General features: G+C 58.3%; 2 protein-coding genes across 3 annotated transcripts in view; one reads left to right on the forward strand and one right to left on the reverse strand.

Annotated features, from left to right (window-relative positions):
• Positions 1-16,369, reverse strand: part of SART1 (spliceosome associated factor 1, recruiter of U4/U6.U5 tri-snRNP) — a 53,625-nt gene extending 37,256 nt beyond the window's left edge. For both annotated transcript variants that reach the window (XM_069882894.1, XM_069882893.1), the window contains exons 1-9: positions 15,923-16,369; positions 14,905-14,959; positions 14,692-14,747; positions 13,985-14,111; positions 13,016-13,121; positions 10,049-10,126; positions 9,868-9,967; positions 8,771-8,910; positions 7,197-7,382 (exon numbers count right to left, since the gene is read on the reverse strand). In XM_069882894.1, the coding sequence (XP_069738995.1) occupies positions 7,197-7,382; positions 8,771-8,910; positions 9,868-9,967; positions 10,049-10,126; positions 13,016-13,121; positions 13,985-14,111; positions 14,692-14,747; positions 14,905-14,959; positions 15,923-16,280 (1,206 nt within the window). In that variant the 5' untranslated portion in view covers positions 16,281-16,369. The remainder of the gene's footprint in view (positions 1-7,196; positions 7,383-8,770; positions 8,911-9,867; positions 9,968-10,048; positions 10,127-13,015; positions 13,122-13,984; positions 14,112-14,691; positions 14,748-14,904; positions 14,960-15,922) is intronic.
• Positions 16,370-16,390: 21 nt separating this feature from the next.
• SLC3A2 (solute carrier family 3 member 2) lies at positions 16,391-22,588 on the forward strand (the record flags this gene model as incomplete). The annotated part of the gene is given in 4 exon segments (XM_069882896.1): positions 16,391-16,497; positions 19,340-19,439; positions 19,441-19,699; positions 22,412-22,588. Coding segments are annotated over 4 exon segments (643 nt in total), but the record flags the coding sequence as incomplete, so codon positions are not given.
• Positions 22,589-23,157: the final 569 nt, after the last annotated feature.

Raw genomic sequence — 23,157 nt, forward strand, 5'->3', positions numbered from 1 at the left:
CTGAACTCCAAAACCAGCCCCCCAAAAGCCCTCCCATGACCCCAAACCCCCCCTAAGAGCCCCCCCAAACCTACTCTAGCCCCCCAAAAGCTACCATCACCCCAAATCCCCCCTAAAAGCCCCCCCGACCCCCTCTAACCCCCCAAACCAGCCCCCTCATCCCCTCTGAGCCTCCCAAACCCGATCTAGTTTCTCACAAGCCCCCCCAACCCACCTTAATGCCCCCCAAAAACCCCCCAACCCGCTCTAACCCCCCCAAACCCCTCTAACTCCTCCCAACCCAGTCTAATCTCTCCAAATTCACTCTAACCCCCCAAAAAAACCCATAAAATCTCTCTAACCCCCCTAAAACCCACTCCAGCCTCCCCCAAAAAATCTAAATTCCCTGTAACTCCCCCAAACCCGCTCTAACCCCCCCAAAAAACCCCAAACCTACTGTAACCCCCCAAAAAAAAACCCATAAAACCCCTCTAACACCCCAATCCCCCTCCCAAATCAACTCTAACCCCCCCAAATTCACTGTAGCCCCCCCAAAAATCCCTCTAAACCCCCCAACCCACTCTAACCCCCCCAAACACCCCCAAACCTACTGTAACACCCCCCAAAACTCCATAAAATCCCTCTAGCCCCCCAATCCCCCCAAATCAACTCTAACCCCCCCAAACTCACTGTAGCCCCCCCAAAAACCCATAAAATCCCTCTAAACCCCCCAAACCCACTCTTAACCCATCCAACCCCCCCCAACGCCCCAAAACACCCCTAAACCTACTATAACCCCCCCAAAAACCCCATAAAATCCCTCTAACCCCCCCAAACCCCCCTCTAACGCCCCAAAACACCCCTAAACCTACTGTAGCCCCCAAAAAAAACCCATAAAATCCCTCTAACCCCCCCAAACCCCCCTCTAACGCCCCAAAACACCCCTAAACCTACTGTAGCCCCCAAAAAAACCCCATAAAATCCCTCTAACCCCCCCAAAGCCACACTAGGCCCCCTAAAAACTCCCCTAAACCTGCTCTAACCCCCCAAAACACCCCCAAACTTACTATAACCCCCCCAAAAACCCCATAAAATCCCTCTAAACCCCCCCAAACCCACACTAACCCCCCCCAACCTACTGTAACACCCCCCAAAACTCTATAAAATCTCTCTAACCCCCCCAAACCCCCCTCTAACCCCCCCAAAACAGCCACAAACCTACAGTAACTCCCCCCAAAACCCCATAAAATTCCTCTAACTCCCCCAAAACCCACTCTAACCCCCCCAAAACACCCCCAAACCTAATGTAACCCCCCCAAAACCCTATAAAATCCCTCTAACCCCCCCAAACCCACTCTAACCCCCCCAAACCTCCTGTAACCCCCCTCAAACACCCCCTAAGATCCCTCTAACCCCCCCAAACCCACTCTAACCCCCCAAAACCTCCTGTAACCCCCCCAAACAGCCCCTAAAATCCCTCTAACCCCCCCAAACCCACTCTAACCCCCCCCAAACACCCCCCAAACCTACTGTAACCCCCCCAAAACCCCCTAAATAACCCCCAAAACACCCCCAAACCTAATGTAACCCCCCCAAAACCCTATAAAATCCCTCTAACCCCCCCAAACCCACTCTAACCCCCCCAAAACCTCCTGTAACCCCCCCCAAACACCCCCTAAGATCCCTCTAACCCCCCCAAACCCACTCTAACCCCCCCAAACCTCCTGTAACCCCCCCAAACACCCCCTAAGATCCCTCTAACCCCCCCCAACCCACTCTAACCCCCCAAAACACCCCCAAACCTACTGCAACCCCCCAAAACCCCCTAAATAACCCCCCAAACCACCCCCAAACCTCCTGTAACCCCCCCAAACACCCCCTAAGATCCCTCTAACCCCCCCAAACCCACTCTAACCCCCCCAAACCTCCTGTAACCCCCCCAAACACCCCCTAAGATCCCTCTAACCCCCCCAAACCCACTCTAACCCCCCCCAAACCTCCTGTAACCCCCCCAAACACCCCCTAAGATCCCTCTAACCCCCCCAAACCCACTCTAACCCCCCCAAACCTCCTGTAACCCCCCCAAAACCCCATAAAATCCCTCTAACCCCCCCAAACCCACTCTAACCCCCCCCAAACACCCCTAAACCTACTGTAACCCCCCCAAAACCCCCAAATAACCTCCCAAACCACCCCCAAACCTAATGTAACCCCCGCAAAAACCCCATAAAATCCCTCTAACCCCCCCCAAACCCACTCTAACCCCCCAAAACACCCCAAACCTACTGCAACCCCCAAAACCCCCTAAACAACCCCCCAGAACACCCCCAAACCTAATGTAACACCCCCTAAGATCCCTCTAACCCCCCCAAACCCACTCTAACCCCCCAAACCTACAATAACCCCCCCAAAGCCCCATAAAATCCATCTAGTCCCCCCAAACCCACTCTAACCCCCCAAAAACACCCCGAAGCTTACTATAACCCCCCCAAAACCCCATAAAATCCATCTAAACGCCCCCAAACCCACTCTAACCCCCCAAAACCCCCTAAAGAACCCCCAAAACACCCCCAAACCTACTGTAACCCCCCAAAAACCCCATAAAATCCCTCTAACACCCCTAAACCCGCTCTAATCCCCCAAAACCCCCCCAAACCTACTGTAACCCCCCCAAACCCCATAAAATCCCTCTAACCCCCCTCCAAACCCACTCTAACCCCCAAAACCCCCCATAAAATCCCTCTAACCCCCCCAAACCTACTGTAACCCCCCCAAAAACCCCATAAAATTTCTCTAACCCCCCCCAACCCACTCTAACCCCCCCAAAACCCTATAAAATCCCTCTAACGCCCCCAAACCCACTCTACCCCCCCCAAAACCCCCTAAATAACCCCCAAAACACCCAGAAACCTACTGTAACCCCCCCAAAACCCCCTAAATAACCCCCAAAACACCCCCAAACCTACTGTAACCCCCCAAAACCCTATAAAATCCCTCTAACCCCCCCAAACCCACTCTAACCCCCCCAAACTTCCTGTAATCCCCCCAAACACCCCCTAAAATCCCTCTAACCCCCCCAAACCCACTCTAACCCCCCCAAACCTCCTGTAACCCCCCCAAACACCCCCTAAGATCCCTCTAACCCCCCCAAACCCACTCTAACCCCCCCAAACCTCCTGTAACCCCCCCAAAAACCCTATAAAATCCCTCTAACCCCCCCCCAAACCCACTCTAACCCCCCCAAACACCCCCAAACCTACTGCAACCCCCCAAAACCCCCTAAATAACCCCCAAAAACACCCCCAAACCTACTGCAACCCCCCAAAACCCCCTAAATAACCCCCCAAACCACCCCCAAACCTACTGTAACCCCCCCAAAACCCCATAAAATCCCCGTAAAATCCATCTAGTCCCCCCAAACCCACTCTAACCCCCCCAAAACACCCTCAAACTATAACCCCCCCAAAAACCCCATAAAATCCATCTAAACGCCCTCAAACCCACTCTAACCCCCCCCAAACCTCCTGTAACCCCCCCCAAACACCCCCTAAGATCCCTCTAACCCCCCAAACCTCCTGTAACCCCCCCCAAACACCCCCTAAGATCCCTCTAACCCCCCCAAACCCACTCTAATCCCCCCCAAACCTCCTGTAACCCCCCCAAACACCCCCTAAGATCCCTCTAACCACCCCAAACCCACTCTAACCCCCCCCAAACCTCCTGTAACCCCCCCAAACCCCCCCTAAGATCCCTCTAACCCCCCCAAACCCACTCTAACCCCCCCAAACCTCCTGTAACCCCCCCAAACACCCCCTAAGATCCCTCTAACCCCCCCAAACCCACTCTAACCCCCCCAAACCTCCTGTAACCCCCCCAAAACCCCATAAAATCCCTCTAACCCCCCAAACCCACTCTAACCCCCCCAAAACACCCCTAAACCTACTGTAACCCCCCCAAAACCCCCAAATAACCTCCCAAACCACCCCCAAACCTAATGTAACCCCCGCAAAAACCCCATAAAATCCCTCTAACCCCCCCAAACCCACTCTAACCCCCCAAAACCTACAATAACCCCCCGCAAAGCCCCGTAAAATCCATCTAGTCCCCCCCAAACCCACTCTAACCCCCCCAAAACACCCTGAAACTTACTATAACCCCCCCAAAACCCCATAAAATCCATCTAAACGCCCCCAAACCCACTCTAACCCCACCAAAACCCCCTAAATAACCCCCAAAACACCCCCAAACCTACTGTAACCCCCCCAAAAATCTATAAAATCCCTCTAACCCCCCCAAACCCACTCTAAACCCCCCAAACCTCCTGTAACCCCCCCAAACACCCCCTAAGATCCCTCTAACCCCCCCAAACCCACTCTAACCCCCCCAAACCCCCCCTAAGATCCCTCTAACCACCCCAAACCCACTCTAACCCCCCCAAAACTACAATAACCCCCCCCAAAGCCCCGTAAAATCCATCTAGTCCCCCCCAAACCCACTCTAACCCCCCCAAAACACCCCAAAACTTACTATAACCCCCCCAAAACCCCGTAAAATCCATCTAAACACCCCCAAACCCACTCTAACCCCCCCCAACCCCCCTAAATAACCCCCCAAACCTACTGTAACCCCCCCAACCCCCCCATAAAATCCCTCTAACCCCCCCAAACCCACTCTAACCCCCCCCAAACCTCCTGTAACCCCCCCAAACACCCCCTAAGATCCCTCTAACCCCCCCAAACCCACTCTAACCCCCCCAAACCTCCTGTAACCCCCCCCAACACCCCCTAAGATCCCTCTAACCACCCCAAACCCACTCTAACCCCCCCCAAACCTCCTGTAACCCCCCCCAAACACCCCCTAAGATCCCTCTAACCCCCCCAACCCACTCTAACCCCCCCAAACCTCCTGTAACCCCCCCCAACACCCCCTAAGATCCCTCTAACCCCCCCAAACCCACTCTAACCCCCCAAACCTCCTGTAACCCCCCCAAAACCCCATAAAATCCCTCTAACCCCCCCAAACCCACTCTAACCCCCCCAAAACACCCCTAAACCTACTGTAATCCCCCCAAAACCCCCAAATAACCTCCCAAACCACCCCCAAACCTAATGTAACCCCCGCAAAAACCCCATAAAATCCCTCTAACCCCCCCAAACCCACTCTAACCCCCCAAAACACCCCCAAACCTACTGCAACCCCCCAAAACCCCCTAAATAACCCCCGAAAACACCCCCAAACCTAATCTAACCCCCCAAAAAACCCCATAAAATCCCTCTAAGCCCCCCCTAAACCCACTCTAACCCCCCAAAACCTACAATAACCCCCCGCAAAGCCCCGTAAAATCCATCTAGTCCCCCCCAAACCCACTCTAAGCCCCCCAAAACACCCCCAAACTTACTATAACCCCCCCAAAAACCCCATAAAATCCCTCTAACCCCCCCCAAACCCACTCTAACCCCCCAAAACCTACAATAACCCCCCGCAAAGCCCCGTAAAATCCATCTAGTCCCCCCCAAACCCACTCTAAGCCCCCCAAAACACCCTGAAACTTACTATAACCCCCCCAAAAACCCCATAAAATCCCTCTAAACCCCCCAAACGCACTCTAACCCCCCCCAAACCTCCTGTAACCCCCCCAAACACCCCCTAAGATCCCTCTAACCCCCCCAAACCCACTCTAACCCCCCCCAAACACCCCCTAAAATCCCTCTAACCCCCCCAAACCCACTCTAACCCCCCAAAACACCCCCAAACCTACTGCAACCCCCCAAAACCCCCTAAATAACCCCCCAAACCACCCCCAAACCTACTGTAACCCCCCCAAAACCCCATAAAATCCCTCTAATCACCCCAAACCCACTCTAACCCCCCCAAACCTACAATAACCCCCCCAAAGCCCCATAAAATCCATCTAGTCCCCCCCACACCCACTCTAGCCCCCCCCAAACACCCTGAAACTTACTATAACCCCCCCAAAAACCCCATAAAATCCCTCTAATCCCCCCCAAACCCACTCTAACCCCCCCAAACCTACAATAACCCCCCCAAAGCCCCGTAAAATCCATCTAGTCCCCCCCAAACCCACTCTAACCCCCCCAAAACACCCCGAAACTTACTATAACCCCCCCAAAGCCCCATAAAATCCATCTAAACGCCCCCAAACCCACTCTAACCCCACCAAAACCCCCTAAATAACCCCCCAAACCCCCCCAAACCTACTGTAACCCCCCCAAAAACCCTATAAAATCCCTCTAACCCCCCCAAACCCACTCTAACCCCCCCAAACCTCCTGTAACCCCCCCAAACACCCCCTAAAATCCCTCTAACCCCCCCAAACCCACTCTAACCCCCCCAAACCTCCTGTAACCCCACCAAACACCCCCTAAGATCCCTCTAACCCCCCCCAAACCCACTCTAACCCCCCAAAACACCCCCAAACCTACTGCAACCCCCCAAAACCCCCTAAATAACCCCCCAAACCACCCCCAAACCTACTGTAACCCCCCCAAAACCCCATAAAATCCCTCTAAGCACCCCCCAACCCACTCTAACCCCCCCAAACCTACAATAACCCCCCCAAAGCCCCATAAAATCCATCTAGTCCCCCCCAAACCCACTCTAAGCCCCCCAAAACTACAATAACCCCCCCAAAGCCCCATAAAATCCATCTAGTCCCCCCCAAACCCACTCTAAGCCCCCCAAAACATCCTGAAACTTACTATAACCCCCCCAAAGCCCCCTAAAATCCCTCTAACCCCCCCCAAACCCACTCTAACCCCCCCAAATCTCCTGTAACCCTCCCAACCCCCCCCATAAAATCCCTCTAACCCCCCCCAAACCCACTCTAACCCCCCCAAACCTCCTGTAACCCCCCCAAACACCCCCTAAGATCCCTCTAACCCCCCCAAACCCACTGCAACCCCCCAAAACCCCCTAAATAACCCCCCAAAACACCCCCAACCCTAATGTAACCCCCCCAAACACCCCCTAAGATCCCTCTAACACCCCCAAACCCACTCTAACCCCCCCAAACCTACAATAACCCCCCCCAAAGCCCCATAAAATCCATCTAGTCCCCCCCAAACCCACTCTAACCCCCCAAAAACACCCCGAAACTTACTATAACCCCCCCAAAGCCCCTCTAACCCCCCCCAAACCCACTCTAACCCCCCCAAACCCCCCCTAAATTCCCTGTAGCCCCCCCAAACCCCCCTCACCATCTCGTGGGGGCTGAGGTACTCGGGCGCCAGGCGGAGGGGGGGCAGCTCCAGGCTCTGGGGCGCGGGGCCGGGGGCCGCGGGGGGGGCGGCGGCGTTGGGGGGCCCCCCGGTCTCCCCCAGGCGGAAGGAGGGCCGCGGCGCCGGCTCCGAGTACTGCGGCAGCGGCTCCCGCCCCAACCCCCCCTGCGGGGGGACACCGAGCGTCACCGAGGGTCGGGGGACACGGGGACATAGGGGGACATGGGGGACACGGGGACGTGGGGGACATGGGGGACATGGAGGGACACGGGGACGTGGAGGGACGTGGGGGACACGGGGACAGGGGGGACGTGGAGGGACATGGGGGACACGGGGGGACGTGGGGGACACAGGGGACATAGAGGGACACGGGGACGTGGGGGGACGTGGGGGGACGTGGGGGGACGTGGGGGGACGTGGGGGGACGTGGGGGGACGGGGACATAGGGGAACACGGGGGACATGGCGGGACACAGAGGGACATGGGGGACACAGAGGGACATGGGGGACATGGGGGAACATGGAGGGACACGGGGACATGGGGGAACACGGGGGACACGGAGGGACATGGGGGACACGGAGGGACATGGGGGACACGGAGGGACATGGGGGACACGGAGGGACATGGGGGAACATGGGGGGACACGGGGACATGGGGGAACATGGGGGAACACGGGGACACGTGGGAATGCGGGGGGACACAGAGGAACACGGTGACATGGGGGACACGAGGACAAGCGGGAACGCAGAGGGACATGGGGGAACACGGGGGACACGGGGACATGGGGGGACACGGGGGGACACGGGGGGACACGGGGACGTGGGGGGACGTGGGGGGACGTGGGGGGACGTGGGGGGACGTGGGGAACACGGAGGGACACGGGGGGACACGGGGGGACACGGGGGGACACGGGGGGAAACACGGAGGGACACGGGGGGAAACACGGAGGGACACAGGGGGACATGGGGACACGTGGGAATGCGGGGGGACACAGAGGAACACGGTGACATGGGGGACACGAGGACAAGCGGGAACGCAGAGGGACATGGGGGAACACGGAGGGACACGGAGGGACACGGAGGGACACGGGGACATGGGGGACACGGGGACATGGGGGACACGGGGACATGGGGGACACGGGGGAACATGGAGGGACACGGGGGACACGGAGGGACACGGGGGGACACGGAGGGACACGGGGGGACACGGGAACATGGAGGGACGTGGAGGGACACAGAACATGGAGGGATGTGGAGGGGACATGGGGACACGTGGAGACACGGAAGGACACGGAGGGGACACGGAGGGGACACGGAGGGGAAACACAAACCCAGGAGAGAATCCAGGGCTACGAGAACCCAGGGCCACGTGACAACACGCGGTGACACCAGAAATCACGGGAACGGGCCCCGGTGCCACCGGAAAACACGGAACAACCCAAGATAAGAAGAAAACGTGGGAGGAGAGAAAGCAGGACAACGCGATGGGGGGTGGGACCCCAGGGACGGGGCTGGGACATCGTGAAGGACATCGTGAAGGACCCGAGAGGTCACCTGGGTGGTGGGCGCGGGCTCCTCGGGGCCGTAGGGCTCGTAGCTCGGCTTCTTCTTGCGCAGCTCCAGCGCCTCCCGCGCCCGCTCGGCCGCCACCAGCGCCGCGTTCTCCAGCACGTCCTCGCGTTCCTCCAGCACCCCTGGGGACACCGAGGGCACCGCCGGTCCCCAAGGGCGCCCGGAAAGGGACACGGCCACCCCGACCCCCAGTCCACGGCTCCTGGTGCCACCTCAGCCCCTCCTTGTCCCCTCCTGGTGGCCCCTGGTGCCACCTCAGCACCTTCTCGTCTCCTCCTGGTGTCACCACAGCCCTCATGTCCCTTCCTAGTGGCCCCTGGTGACACCTCAGCTCTCGTGTCCCCTCCTGGCAGCCCCTGGTGACACCTCAGCACCTTCTTGTCCCCTCCTGGTGACACCTCAGCCCCCGTGTCCCCTCCTGGTGGCCCTTGGTGACACTTCAGCCCCCATGTTCCCTCCTGGTGGCCCCTGATGTCATCTCAGTCCCTCCTTGTCCCCTCCTGGTGGCCCCTGGTGACACCTCAGGCCCCATGTTTCCTCTTGGTGGCCCCTGATGACACTTCAGCCCCTCCTTGTCCCCACCTGGTGACACCTCAGCCCCCGTGTCCCTTCCTAGTGGCCGCTGGTGACACCTCAGCCCCTCCTAGTTCCCTCCTGGTGGCCGCTGGTGACACCTCAGCCCCTCCTTGTCCCCTCTTGGTGGCCCCTGATGACACCTCAGCACCTTCTTGTCCCCTCCTGGTACCACCTCAGGCCCCGTGCCCCCTCCTGGTGGCCCCTGGTGACACCTCAGGCCCCATGTTTCTTCCTGGTGACCCCTGATGACACCTCAGCCCCTCCTTGTCCCCTCCTAGAGGCCCCTGGTGACACCTCAGCCCCTCCTTGTCCCCTCCTAGAGGCCCCTGGTGACACCTCAGCCCCTCCTTGTCTCCTCCTGGTGGTCCCTGATGACACCTCACCCCCTCCTTGTCCCTTCCTGGTGACACCTCAGGCCCCATGTCCCCTCCTGGTGGCCCCTGGTGACACCTCAGCCCTTGTCCCCTCTCCCGGTGTCCCCACACGCATCTTCTTCTCCTCACCTTTATCCTTCAAGGTCAAGATCAAGGTCTCTCCTTCCTTGAAGGCCTCAAGATCGTGTTCCACCGTCAACCCTCGAAGGTCCCGGGAGCTGTAGAGATCCTGCAGGGACACAGGGAGGGGCACGAAGGTCACAGGGGGACGCTGGGGACACGAGGGGACACGGGGGGACCCTCCACTCACCCTCTTGCGGCGCTGGAACTCCTCCTCCACCAAGGTGCTGACCCCAAACTCTTGGTCCATCTCCTCCAGCAGCTTGGCCTGGGGTGAGAAAGGAACCAGTAAGCCCAGTTGGGGGTCACCGAGGGCACTGGGAGGCCTCAGGCCAACTGGGAGCCAAGCCCAGGGAACCGGTGGCCACCGTCGGCTTGGACACCAATGAATTCAACGCGACTCTAGGTGACCCCCAGGCAGCTCCAATTGACTCCAACTAGCCACCAGTTGACCCAGATTAACTCCAGTTGCCTCCAATCGACCACCAGTTGGCTCCTGTTAAACCAGTTTCACTCCAGATGACCATGAGTTGACCACAGGGTCACTCCGGTTGACCCAGGTCGCCTCCAGCTGACCCCTGGTTGACCCAGGTCACCTCCCGTTGACCACTCATCGTCTCCCATTGACCGCACGTTGACCCAGTTTGCCTGCAGTCGACCACTGGTTGACTCCCATTGATCACTGGTTGGCCTAGGTCACCTCGTGTTGACCCAGGTTGACCACAGATAGACCCAGACTAACTCCAGTTACTCCCAGTTGACCACTGGTTGATCGCTAGTTGACTACAGTTAACCCAGCTTGCCTCCAGTTGACCCCCAGTTGACTTCAGTCCACTCCAGTTGACCACCAATTGCTTCCAGTTGACCCAGGTCGCCTCCAGTTGACCCCTGGTTGACCCTTAGCTGACCCAGGTCACCTCCCGTTGACCACTCATCGCCTCCCATTGACCACTCGTTGACCCAGTTTGCCTGCAGTCGACCACTGGTTGACTCCCATTGACCACTGATTGACCCAGGTCACCTCCAGTTGACCCAGGTTGACCACACTTTGACTCCTGTTGACTCCAGTTACCTCCAGTTGATCACTGGTTGACTCCCATTGACCACTGATTGACTCCTGTTCACTCCAATTGACCCAGCTTGGCTCTAGTTGCCTCCCGTTGACCACTGGTTGACTTCAGTTGACCCCAGTTGACCCAGAGTTGCCTCGTGTTGACCCAGATTGACCACAGATTGACCCAGACTAACTCCAGTTATTCCCAGTTGACCACTGGTTGACCACTAGTTGACTACAGTTAACCCAGCTTGCCTCCAGTTGACCACTGGTTGACTCCAGTTGACCCCCAGTTGACTTCAGTCCACTCCAGTTGACCGCCAATTGCTTCCAGTTGACCCAGGTCGCCTCCAGTTGACCCCTGGTTGACCCTTAGTTGACCCAGGTCACCTCCCGCTGACCACTCATCGTCTCCCATTGACCGCACGTTGACCCAGTTTGCCTGCAGTCGACCACTGGTTGACTCCCATTGATCACTGGTTGGCCTAGGTCACCTCCAGTTGACCCAGGATGACCACACGTTGACTCCTGTTGACTCCAGTTACGTCCAGTTGACCGCTGGTTGACCCAGGTCACCTCCAATTGACCCAGGTTGACCACACTTTGACTCCTGTTGACTCCAGTTACCTCCAGTTGACCACTGGTTGACCCCCATTGACCACTGATTGACCCAGATCACCTCCAATTGACTCAGGTTGACCACACGTTGACTCCTGTTGACTCTAGTTACCTCCAGTTGACCACTGGTTGACCCCCATTGACCACTGATTGACTCCTGTTCAGTCCAACTGACCCAGCTTGGCTCTAGTTGCCTCCCGTTAACCACTGGTTGACTTCAGTTGACCCCAGTTGACCCAGAGTTGCCTCATGTTGACCCAAGTTGACCACAGATTGACCTAGATTAACTCCAGTTACTCCCAGTTGACCACTGGTTGATCACTAGTTGACTACAGTTAACCCAGCTTGCCTCCAGTTGACCACTGGTTGACTCCAGTTGACCCAAGTTGACCCCCAGTTGACTTCAGTCCACTCCAGTTGACCACCAATTGCTTCCGGTTGACTCAGGTCGCCTCCAGTTGACCACCAACTACCTCCAGTTGATCCAAGCTGATCACTGGTTTACTCCACTTGACCCCCATTAACTCCCACTGACCACTCATTGACTCCTGTTGACCCCTCCCTGACCACTAGTTGACTCCAATTAACCCAAGTTGCCTCTGGTTGACTACTAGTTGAACATCAGTTGTCTCCTGTTGAGCACTGGTTGATCTCAGTTGACTGCCATTGACCACTAGTTGACTCCAGTTGACCCCTGATCGCCTCTAGTTCACTCCAATTGACCCAGATTGACTCCAGTTGCCCCCTGTTGACCACTGGTTGACCTCAGTTGACCCAGTTTGACTCCAGTTGCCTCCGATTGGCCACTGGTTGACTCCAGTTGACCACTGCTCCACCATTGGTTGACTCCAATTGACCCAGATCGACTCCAGCTGACCACTAGTTGACACCAGTTGACTAGCGGTTGACCCTGGTTGCCTCCAGGTGACCTAGATGAACTCCAGTTCACTACTAGTTGACTCTAATTCCCTCCAGTTGGCCACTGGTTGAGTCCAATTGACCCGGGTTGACCACCAGTTCATTTCAATCCACACCAGTTGCCTTAAGTTGACCACCAATTGCCTCTAATTAACCACCAGTTGCCTCAGCTTCACTCCAGTTGACCCCAATCAACCACCAGTCGCCCCAGCTTGGCTCCAGTTGACTCAGCGTGGCCACTGGTTACCTCCAGTTGGCCACCGGTGGACTTGGCCACCACATTTCCACCAGCGGCAACCAAATCAATGACCTCAAGAGCCGCCTCAGCCACCTCTGGGTGGTGAAGATGAGGTAGAACCTCAACCAACAACCCGTGGGATAAACCCCCACCAGGAAAACTCAAAAAACGCCAAAAATTCCCTCAATTTAACCCAAAAATGCAAAATTTTGGTGAAATCCACATCAAAACTTCTCCAGATCCAGCACAATTCCCAGGTGACTCCAAACATCTTAAAATTTTGAGATGAAAACCTGTTTTTGTGGATTTTTGGAGGTGTCTCAACCCACCCGTTTCTCCGCCAGCTCCTTCTCCTGTTGAAGCTTCCGGCTCCTCTCGATCCACGCGGCCGTGTCGTCCAACCAGGGGGCATCCTCCCCCAAGGTCCTCACCTTCCTGGGGTTCAGAAGGGGTTTAGGGGGGCCTGGGACCCCTCCGTGTCCCCCCAAAACCCCTGGAGACCCTTCTGTGCACCCCAACCCCCCCCCCCACCCCCCAAACCCCACTAAGACCCCCATAAAGCCCCCCCCCATCTCCTTTCTCTCCTCCTGGGTTCTCCTGAAGCCCCCCCAGATCCACCACCCGCAGGAGCTCAAGCTTGGGGTCCCCCCCTAAACCCCTGGGACCCCAAAACTTCCCTGCCCCCCAACTCCTTGAAGCCCCAAACCCGTAAGAACCCCAAAACCCTAAGAACTACCCCCAAAACCCTCTGCCCCCAACTCCTTGAGCCCAAAGACCCCTAAGAACCCCCCAAACCCCTCTGCCCCCCAACTCCTTGAGCCCAAAGACCCCTAAGAACCCCCCAAACCCCTCTGCCCCCCAACTCCTTGAGCCCAAAGACCCCTAAGAACCCCCCAAACCCCTCTGCCCCCCAACTCCTTGAGCCCAAAGACCCCTAAGAATCCCCCCAAACCCCTCTACCCCCCAACTCCTTGAGCCCAAAGACCCCTAAGAATCCCCCCAAACCCCTCTGCACCCCAACTCCTTGAGCCCAAAGACCCCTAAGAACCCCCCAAACCTCTCTGCCCCCCAACTCCTTGAGCCCAAAGACCCCTAAGAACCCCCCAAACTCCTCTGCCCCCCAACTCCTTGAGCCCAAAGACCCCCAAAAACCCCCCAAATCCCTCTGCCCCCCAACTCCTTGAGCCCAAAGACCCCTAAGAATCCCTCCAAAGCCTCTCTGCCCCCCAACTTTCCCTGAAAACCCCTAAGGACGCGCCCCAAACTCCCCGACCCCCCAACTCTTTGCCCCCCCCTACCCGAGGCGCTGGTTGAGCAGCCGCTTCTCCTTGGCGGCCGCCAAGCGCTCGCGGATCTCCTGGCGCTGCCGCTGGGCTAGCGGGTTCAGAGCCTCGGCTACCACCGGCTCCTCCTGCGTCCCGGCCTCTGGGGGGGGGGGAAACGGGGGGAGATTAAAGTGGGGGGGCAAACGGGGCCAAAAAAGGGGGTTGGGGGGCAAACGGGGCCAAAAAAGGGGGTGGGGGGGGCAAACGGGGCCAAAAAAGGTAATTGGGGGGGCGAACGGGGCCAAAAAAGGGGGTGGGGGGGGCAAACGGGGCCAAAAAAGGGGGTTGGGGGGGGCAAACGGGGCCAAAAAAGGGGGTTGGGGGGGCAAACGGGGCCAAAAAAGGGGGTGGGGGGGCAAACGGGGCCGAAAAAGGGGGTGGGGGGGCAAACGGGGCCAAAAAAGGGGGTTGGGGGGGCAAACGGGGCCAAAAAAGGGGGTTGGGGGGGCAAAGGGGGCCAAAAGAGGGGGTTGGGGGGCCAAAAGAGGGGGTTGGGGGGCCAAAAGAGGGGGTTGGGGGGCCAAAAGAGGGGGTTGGGGGGCCAAAAGAGGGGGTTGGGGGGGCAAACGGGGCCAAAAGAGGGTGTTGGGGGGGGAGATCCAAAAGGGGGGGCAAATATGTGGGGGAAGGGGGGTGCTGGGAGCCCCCGAAAACCTGGGGGGGTCGGGGGGGGGCCTCACCTTTCTTGGCCGGTGCCGAATCCAAAGGTTTCAGCCCCAACTTGGCTCGGAGTTTGCTGTGGGGGGAGAAAAAGTGAGGGGGGGGCAGGAAAAAGGGAGGGGGGGGCATAGGGAGGGGGCACGGGGGTGGTTGGGGGGCAGAAAGAGGGTTTGGGGGGACATGGGGGGGTAAAAAGCGGGGTGGGGGGGGCAAAAACGGGGGTTGGGGCTCACTTGGTCTCCTCAATGCTGAGCGAGGTTTCCCCCGCGGGCCCCTTGGTGGCAACAGCTAAAAGCGAATTAATTAAGATTCATTAATAAATTAAGGTTTTTTCCTAATTCCTTCCTTCCCCCCCCTCAAATCTGCTAATTCCCCCCAAAACCCCTTCTCCTGCCCCCCAACCCCCCCAAATCCCCTTCTTTTACCCCTCAAGCCCCCCCAAAGCCCCTTCTTCTGCCCGCAACTCCTTCCTACCCCCCCCAAATCTCCTGCACCCCCCAAATCCCCCTCTCCTGTCCCCCCATGCCCCCAAATCCCCTTCTTTTGCCCCCAATCCCCTTCTAGCCCCCCCAAATCCCCTTCTTGCCCCCTCAACCCCCCCAAACACCTTTCTTTTGCTCCCCAGCCCCCCGTTTCCTGCACCCCAACCCCCCCAAATCTCCTCCTTCTGCCCCCAACCCCTTCCAGCCCCCTCAAACCTCCCCCTTAAGCCCCTCAAATTCCCTTTTTTTACTCCCAGTTCCTTCCCTTCCCCCCTAAATCCCCTTTTACCCCCCGAGCCCCCTTTTTCTTCCTCCCAACCCCCCCAAATCCTCTTCTTCTACCCCCCAACCCCCTCCCAGCCCCCCTAAACCCTCTTCTCCTGCCCCCAGCCCCCCCAAACCCCCTTCTATCGCCCCCAATCCCCTTCTCCTAAAACTCAACACCCCCAGCCCCACTTCTTCTACCCCCAACCCCCTTCAAGCCCCCCTAAACCCCCTTCTCCTAAACCCCAACCCCCCAAACCCCCTTCTTCTACCCCCCAACCCCCTCCCAGCCCCCCTAAACCCTCTTCTCCTGCCACCAGCCCTCCCCAGCCCCTTCTCTCGCCCCCAACCCCCCCAACCCCCCTTCTTCTACCCCCCAACCCCCTCCCAGCCCCACTAAACCCTCTTCTCCTGCCCCCAGACCCCCCCCAATCCCCTTCTCTCGCCCCCAACCCCTCCAAATCCCCTTCCCTCACTCCCAACCCCCCCCAATCCCCCCCCTCACCGCCATCCTCCCGCTCCTCTCGCCGCTCCCGCCGCCTCCTCTCGCCGTCCCCTCGCCCATGGCCGCCGCCGCCGCTCCCCCGGGCCGCCTCCTCGCCCGCCGCTCGCCGCGATCCTCCAGCTCCTCCTGATCCTCCAGCTCCTCCTCCTCCTCCAGCTCCTCTCTCGCCCCGGGAGCGGCTCCGCTTCCCGCGCCGCTCCCCGCCGCGGTGCCGGTGTTTGCGGTGCTCGCGGGGCCTCCCCGAGCCGGACCCAGACCCTGAACCGCCGCCTCCTCCTCCTCCTCCTCCCGGAGGCGCCGCCGCCCCCGCCGCCTCCTCCGCCGCCTCAGCGCTTCCCCGCTTCTTCGCAGACCCCATGGCGGCGGCGCCACTTCCGGTTCTTCCCCGCGCCACTTCCGGTTCTTCCCCGCGCCGCTTCCGCTTCTTTCCCGCTTCCGGTTTAGGAGAAAAAAGGCGCCAAATAGCGGATGCCGTACAACAAAATGGCGGCGCGCAGGCCGGAAAACAAGATGGCGGCGCCCTGTTCCCATAGGCGCTCATTGTACGGCGGCAAGATGGCGGCGCGCTCGTCAAGGTCAACAAAATGGCGGCGGATGAAAGGGCAGAACAAAATGGCGGCGGGAGGGGAAGAAACCATATGGGGGCTTAGGGAGGGGGGAAAAGCGGGGATTGGGGGTTTTCTGGGAGATCTGTGGAGATTATAAGCGAAGGGATTAAATGTTTATGGAGAGGAGGAACTTCTTGAACCCACTGTGAGGTTTCAGGTGCGCCCCCCGCCCCTAAAAACCGCGTGTCTCCCCCCGCGTGGACTTTGGTACGGCCCGAACGGGTCAGGGCCTGAGGGGAGGGAGGGGGCGTGGCCAGGGAGGGAGAGGGCGTGGCCTAGCGCGGGTATAAAAGGCCGCGCCCCAGCCCCGCCCCTTCGCTTTGGGTAGAGGCAGCGCTGAGGTAAAGGGCGTGGGGGGGGAATTTGAGGGGCTTTTGGGGGTGGGGGAGGGTTTGGAGGGGACTAAGAGTGATTAGGGGGGCTGGTTGGGTCCCCCAAGAGTCTCCTCTGACAGTTTTGGGGTTCCCAGGGAGGATTCCAAGCTCGTTTCCTAAAGATTTTAGGGTTTCTTGTGAGTTTTGGGGTCCCCCAAAGGGTTTTAGGGTACCCAGGGAGGGTCCTAAGCGATTTCTTCAAGGATTTTGGGGTCCCCCTGAGTTTTTTTGGGTCTTGTAAGGGGTTTTGAGGTTGTCAGGAGGAATCCCAAGCTCCTCCCCCAAAGATTTTGGGGCTTCCTGTGAGTTTTGGGGTCCCCGAAAGGATTTTAGGGTGCCCAGAGAGGGTCCTAAGCAACTTTTTCAAGGATTTTGGGGTCTCCTAAGGGGTTTTGAGGTTGCCAGGAGGGATCCCAAGCTCCTCCCCCAAAGATTTTGGGGTTTTCTGTGAGTTTTGGGGTCCCCGAAAGGATTTTAGGGTGCCCCGAGAGGATCCTAAGCGACTTCTTTAAGGATTTTGGGGCACCCCTGAGATTTTTGGGGTCTTCTGAGGGGATTTGGGGCTGCTAGGGAGGATCCCAAGCTCCTTTCCTAAAGTTTTTAGGGTTTTCTGTGAGTCTTGGAGTCCCTAAAAGGGTTTTAGGGTACCCAGAGAGGGTCCTAAGCAACTTCTTCAAGGATTTTGGGGTCCCCCTGAGATTTTTGGGGTCTCCTAGATGGTTTTGTGGCTCTCAGAGAGGATCCCAAGCTCCTTCCCCAAGGATTTTGGGGTTCCTGTGAGATTTTCGGAGTCCCCAAAGGGTTTTCGGGGTTCTTGGGATCCGAAACTTCTCTCCCAAAGGTTTTGGGGTCCCCTAAGGGGTTTTGGGGTTGCCAGGGAGGATCCCAGGCTCCTTCCAAAAGAATTTTGAGGTGCTTAGCGAGGATTTTTGGGGATCTCAGCCTCCCCTAAAGATATTGGGGTGCAATGAGGGGGGTCTCAGGGTTATTGGGGTGTGCTGGGGGGGTGTCTCAGCCCCCCCTAATGATATTGGGGTGTCTGGAGGGGGCTTTCAGAGTTAATGCAGTGATATGGGGGGGACCTCAAAATTATTGGGGTGCCCTGGGGGGTGTCTCAGCCCCCCTTAAGGGTATTGGGGGTGACCTGGGGGTGTCTCAGCCCGCCTTAAGGGTATTGGGGTGCCCTGGGGGGGCATCTCAGTCTTTTCTAAAGATTTTGGGGTGCCTGGGGGGGGGTTCAGGGTTATTGGGGTGTGCTGGGGGGGTGTCTCAGCCCCACCTAAAGATGTTGGGGTGTCTGGGAGGGGCTTCAGAGTTAATGCGCTGCTATTGTGGGGACCTCAAGATTATTGGGGTGCCCTGGGGGGGTGTCTCAGCCTCCGTTAAGGGTATTGGGGTGCCCTGGGGGGGGCGGTCTCAGCCTCCTCTAAAGATATTGGGGTGCCATGGGGATGTCTCAGGGTTATTGGGGTGCTATGGGGGGGGCTGAGAGTTATTGGGGTGCCATTGGGGAGGGGTCTCAGGGTTATTGGGGTGCCATTGGGGGAGTGTCTCAGGGTTATTGGGGTGCCATTGGGGGGTGTCTCAGGGTTATTGGGGTGCCATTGGGGGCGGGGTCTCAGAGTTATTGGGGGTGCCATTGGGGGGTGTCTCAGGGTTACTGGGGTGCCATGGGGGGGGGTCTGAGGGTTATTGGGGGGGGGGTCGTGAGGGTTATTGGGGTACCATGGGGGGGGTGTCTCAGGGTTATTGGGGGGGTCCTGAGGGTTATTGGGGTACCATGGGGGCGGTCTCAGGGTTATTGGGGTGCCATTGGGGGGGGTCTCAGGGTTATTGGGGTGCCATTGGGGGGGGTCTCAGGGTTATTGGGGTGCCATTGGGGGGGGTCTCAGGGTTACTGGGGTGCCATGGGGGGGGTTTCAGGGTTACTGGGGTGCCATGGGGGGGTGTCTCAGGGTTATTGGGGGGGTCGTGAGGGTTATTGGGGTGCCATAGGGGGGTGTCTCAGGGTTATTGGGGTGCCATGGGGGGTGTCTCAGGGTTATTGGGGGGGTCCTGAGGGTTATTGGGGTGCCATGGGGGGGTGTCTCAGGGTTATTGGGGGTCCTGAGGGTTATTGGGGTGCCATGGTGGGGGGTCTCAGGGTTATTGGGGGGGGTCCTGAGGGTTATTGGGGTGCCATGGGGGGGTGTCTCAGGGGTTATTGGGAGGGGTCTCAGGGTTATTGAGGTGCCATGGGGGGTTGGTCTCAGGGTTATTGTGGTGCCATGGGGGTGTCTCAGCCCCCCCATAATCTCTCGGGGTCCCCCTTTTTTGCCCCCCCAGCCCATGGAGGCCGAGGCCCCCCCCCCGCGCTCTGGAGCTCTCCGCGCTGGAGGCCGAGAAGCAGCCGATGGCGGCGGCAGCGGCCGAGGAAGAGGAGGAGGAGGATGAAGAACGAGCCCCCCCCCGCCCCCAGCGCCGCCCTCGCCGACCCCCCCCCAGGCCGAGAAAAACGGGCTGGTGAAGCTGGCGGGCGACGACGAGGAACTGGGGGGGCCCCTTGAGCGCGGGGGGGTCCAAATTTACGGGCTTGGGGAAGGAGGAGCTGCTGCGGGCGGCCGAGTCCCCCCCCTGGAGGAAGGCTCGCACCGCCCTCCTCCTCCTCTTCTGGCTGGGCTGGCTGGGGATGCTGGGGGCGGCCGCCGCCATCGTGGCTCGCGCCCCCCGCTGCCGCCCCCTGCCCCCCCAGGCCTGGTGGGAGATGGGGGCGCTTTATCGGGCCCCCCCCGCCGCCTTCGCCGGGGACCTCAAGGGTGAGTGGGGAGGGGGGGACACACACAGGGACCCCGACCCTGAAGGGAAGCGAGTGGTGACCCCCCCTCGTCAGCTGAAAATCCCTTATCAGTGACCCCCCCTAAAAAAGGAATCCGCTAGGGACCCCCCCCCACCCCAAAAGGAATCCATTAGGGACCCCCCCCCACCCCAAAAGGAATCCATTAGGGACCCCCCCCAACTCTAAAAGGAGCCTTTATAAGTGACCGCCCCCAGCCCAGGGCCCCCCACCCCAAAAAAGAATCCATTAGGGACCCCCCCAGCCGAAAAGGAATTTATTAGGGACCCCTGCACCCCAGAAGGAGCTTTTATAAGTGAGCCCTCCCAGCTCAGGGACCCCCACCCCAAAAAAGAATCCATTAGGGACCCCCCCCCAGCCCAAAATGAATTTATTAGGGACCCCCCCAGCCCAAAAGGAACTTATTAGGGAGCCCCCCACCCCAAAAGGAGCCTTTATAAGTGATCCCCCCCCAGCCCAGGGCCCCCCCACCCCAAAAAAGAATCCATTAGAAACCCCCCCCAACCCAAAGAGAATCTGCTAGGGACCCCCGCCCTCCAAAAAAGAATCTGTTAGGGATTTTTTGAGGTCAAAATTTATTTATTGGAGACCCCCCCCTCCCAGCCCAAAAGGAGCCCCTATGGGTGACCCCCCCTCCCAGCCCCCCCAAAGGAATGTATTGGGGACCCCCCTTACTTCTAAAGGAGCCTTTATAGGTGACCCCCCCCCCCCGTCCAGGGACCCCCACCCCAAAAAAGGAGTTTATTAGGGATCTCTCCAGCCCAGAAAGAATTTATTAGGGATCCCCCCCCAGCCCAAAATGAATTTATTAGGGATCCCCCCCCCCCAACCCAAAAAAGGAATTTATTAGGGAACCCTCCCAGCCCAAAAAGAATTTATTGGGGACCTGACAGCCCAAAAGGAATAAAAGGAATTTATTAGGGACCTTCCCAACCTCGTAAGAAATTTATTAGGGTCCCCCCCAGCCCAAAAAAGGAATTTATTATGGCCCCACCCCAAAAGGAACTTATTAGGGATCCCCCTCAGCCCAAAAGGGGTTTATTAGGGACCCCCCCCCAGCCCAAAAGGAGTTTATTAGGGACCCCCCCAGCCCAAAAGGAATTTATTAGGGATCCCCCCACCCCAAAAGGAGCCCCTATATGTGCCCCCCCCAGCTCACTCAGTTTTTTCCTTCGCAATCTCAGTCTTTCCAGTTTCTCTTCTCAATCCCAGTTGTCTCCCCCCCATTCCCAGTTCCAACCCCCCCCCCCCCAATTCCCACTGTCCCCCTCATCCCAGTCCCCTCCCAGTTCCCCCCCCCATTCCCAGTTGCCTCCCCACAGTTTCCAGTGCCCCCCCAGTCCCTCCCAGTTCCCCCCTCGATCCCAGTTGCCTCCCCCCGGTGCCCCCCCCCAATCCCAGTCTCTCCAGTTCCCAGTGCGCCCCCCTCAATCCCAGTGTCCCCAATCCCAGTTCCCAGTGTCCCCAATCCCAGTTCCCAGTGTCCCCAATCCCAGTTCCCAGTGTCCCATCCCCCTCCAATCCCAGTTCCTCCTCCCAGTCCCTCCCTCTCAATCCCAGTCCCTCCCAGTTCCCCCCCCCCCAGTTCCCAGTCCCGCCCCCACAGCCCCGTGGGTGTCACGAGATGGGGGGCAGTGACTCAGCATGGGGGGGGGACCCCATATCCTGTGGGAGGGGGGGGATTGGGGGTACCCAGGGTCCCTTTGGGGGGGCGGGCTTTGGTTTTGGGGGTCCCAGACCTCACTTTTGGGGGGTGCAGGGTCTCATTTTTTGGGGTGCAAGAGCTCAATTTTGAGGTGCAGAGCTTGATTTTGGGGGGTGGGGCTGGTTTTGAGGTGCAGAGCTCCCTTTTGGGGTCTAAAATCTCAATTTTGGGGGGGTGGGGTTTGATTTTTAGGGTGCAAGATTTGATCTTGCGGTGTAGGAGCTTAGTTTTGGGGTGCAGGGCTCACTTTTTGGGTCTAAAGTCTCCATTTTTGGGCGTGCGGGGTCTGATTTTGGGGTTTGGGGTTAGAGAGTTCTGATTTTGGGGTGCATGAGTTCAGGTTTGGGGTGCAATCTCAGTCTTTGGGCTCACTTTTGGGGTGCAGGGTCTGATTTTGGGGTGCAGGAGCTCAGTTTTCCAACACGGGGCTCACTTTTGGGGTCCAAAATCTCAATTTTTGGGGGTGTAGAACTCATTTTCAGTGTTCAAAGTCTTAGTTTTGGGATGAGAAGGGGCTGGTTTTGGGGTGCAGGATCAGATCTTGGAGCTTTAAGTCTCATTTTTGGGGTGCAGGAGCTGCGTTTTCAGTTGCCGAGCTCACTTTTGGGGTCCAAAATCTCCATTTTGGGGGGTATGGAGTTTCATTTTTGGGGTGTGGGGTCTGATTTTGAGGTACAGGGTCTCACTTTTGGGGTGCAGGAGCTCAGTTTTCAGGCATGGGGTTTGCTTTTGGGGTCCAAACTGCCTCTTTTTGGGGTGCAGGGCACATTTTTGGGGTACAGGGGTCATTTTTGGGGGTTCAGGGTTGGATTTTGGGGTGCAGGAGCTCAGTTTTGCGGCACAGGGCTCACTTTTGGGGTCAAAAATCTCCATTTTTGGGGTGCAGGTCTCATTTTTAGTGTTCAAAATCTCACTTTTGGGGTGTAGGGTCTGATTTTTGGGGTGCTGATGTGTTTTTTTGGGGTGCAGGCGTGGCGCAGCGGCTGGAACACGTGGCGGGGCTGCAGGTGCGGGGGCTGATCCTGGGGCCGCTGCACCCCGAAATCCAGGGGGGGGACCCCAAAACCGCCTCCTTGGAGCAGCTCGACCCCCAACTCGGGACCCTGGAGGATTTCCAGGAGCTGCTGAGCGCTGCCAGGAAAAGGGGTGAGGGGGGGAACCCCAAAAAATAGAAGGGGGACCCCAAAAATGGGGACATTAATATGCGGGGAGACTCCAGAAATGGGGGTTTAGGGGTTCTGGGGGGTGTGAAGAAGGGGTGATGCCTCAAAATGGGGGGGGTGATTGAAATTTTGGGGGGGGGTCCTAAAATGGGGGGACCCCAAAACTAAGGGGGGTGTAAAAAAATAAGAGGAGGGGATCCTAGAATTGGGGGGAGACCCCAAAACTGGGGGGTAGACCTGAAAAAGGGGGGGAGATTCCTAAAATGAGGGGTTGGGGGGCATGAAGAAGAGGGGAACCCCAAAGATTGGGGGTGAAGCTTAAAATTGGGGGGTGTCTCCAATCTATGGGGGCTAAAAGGGGGGTGGAACCCCAAAAATGGGGGGGAACCCCAGAGAAAGGGGGAAGAAGCCAAAAAACTAGAGGATAACCACAAAAAAGGGGGGTGGGAACCCTAAAAAGTGGGGTGGGACCCCAAAAAGGAGGGGGTTAGAGTTTAGAGGGGCTCTCAGGTAAAAGGGGGGACCCCAAAGTTGGGTGTGGGGGTGCGACCC

This window comes from Phaenicophaeus curvirostris, unplaced genomic scaffold (assembly GCF_032191515.1).
Source record: "Phaenicophaeus curvirostris isolate KB17595 unplaced genomic scaffold, BPBGC_Pcur_1.0 scaffold_389, whole genome shotgun sequence".
NCBI classification, from domain to species: domain Eukaryota; kingdom Metazoa; phylum Chordata; class Aves; order Cuculiformes; family Cuculidae; genus Phaenicophaeus; species Phaenicophaeus curvirostris.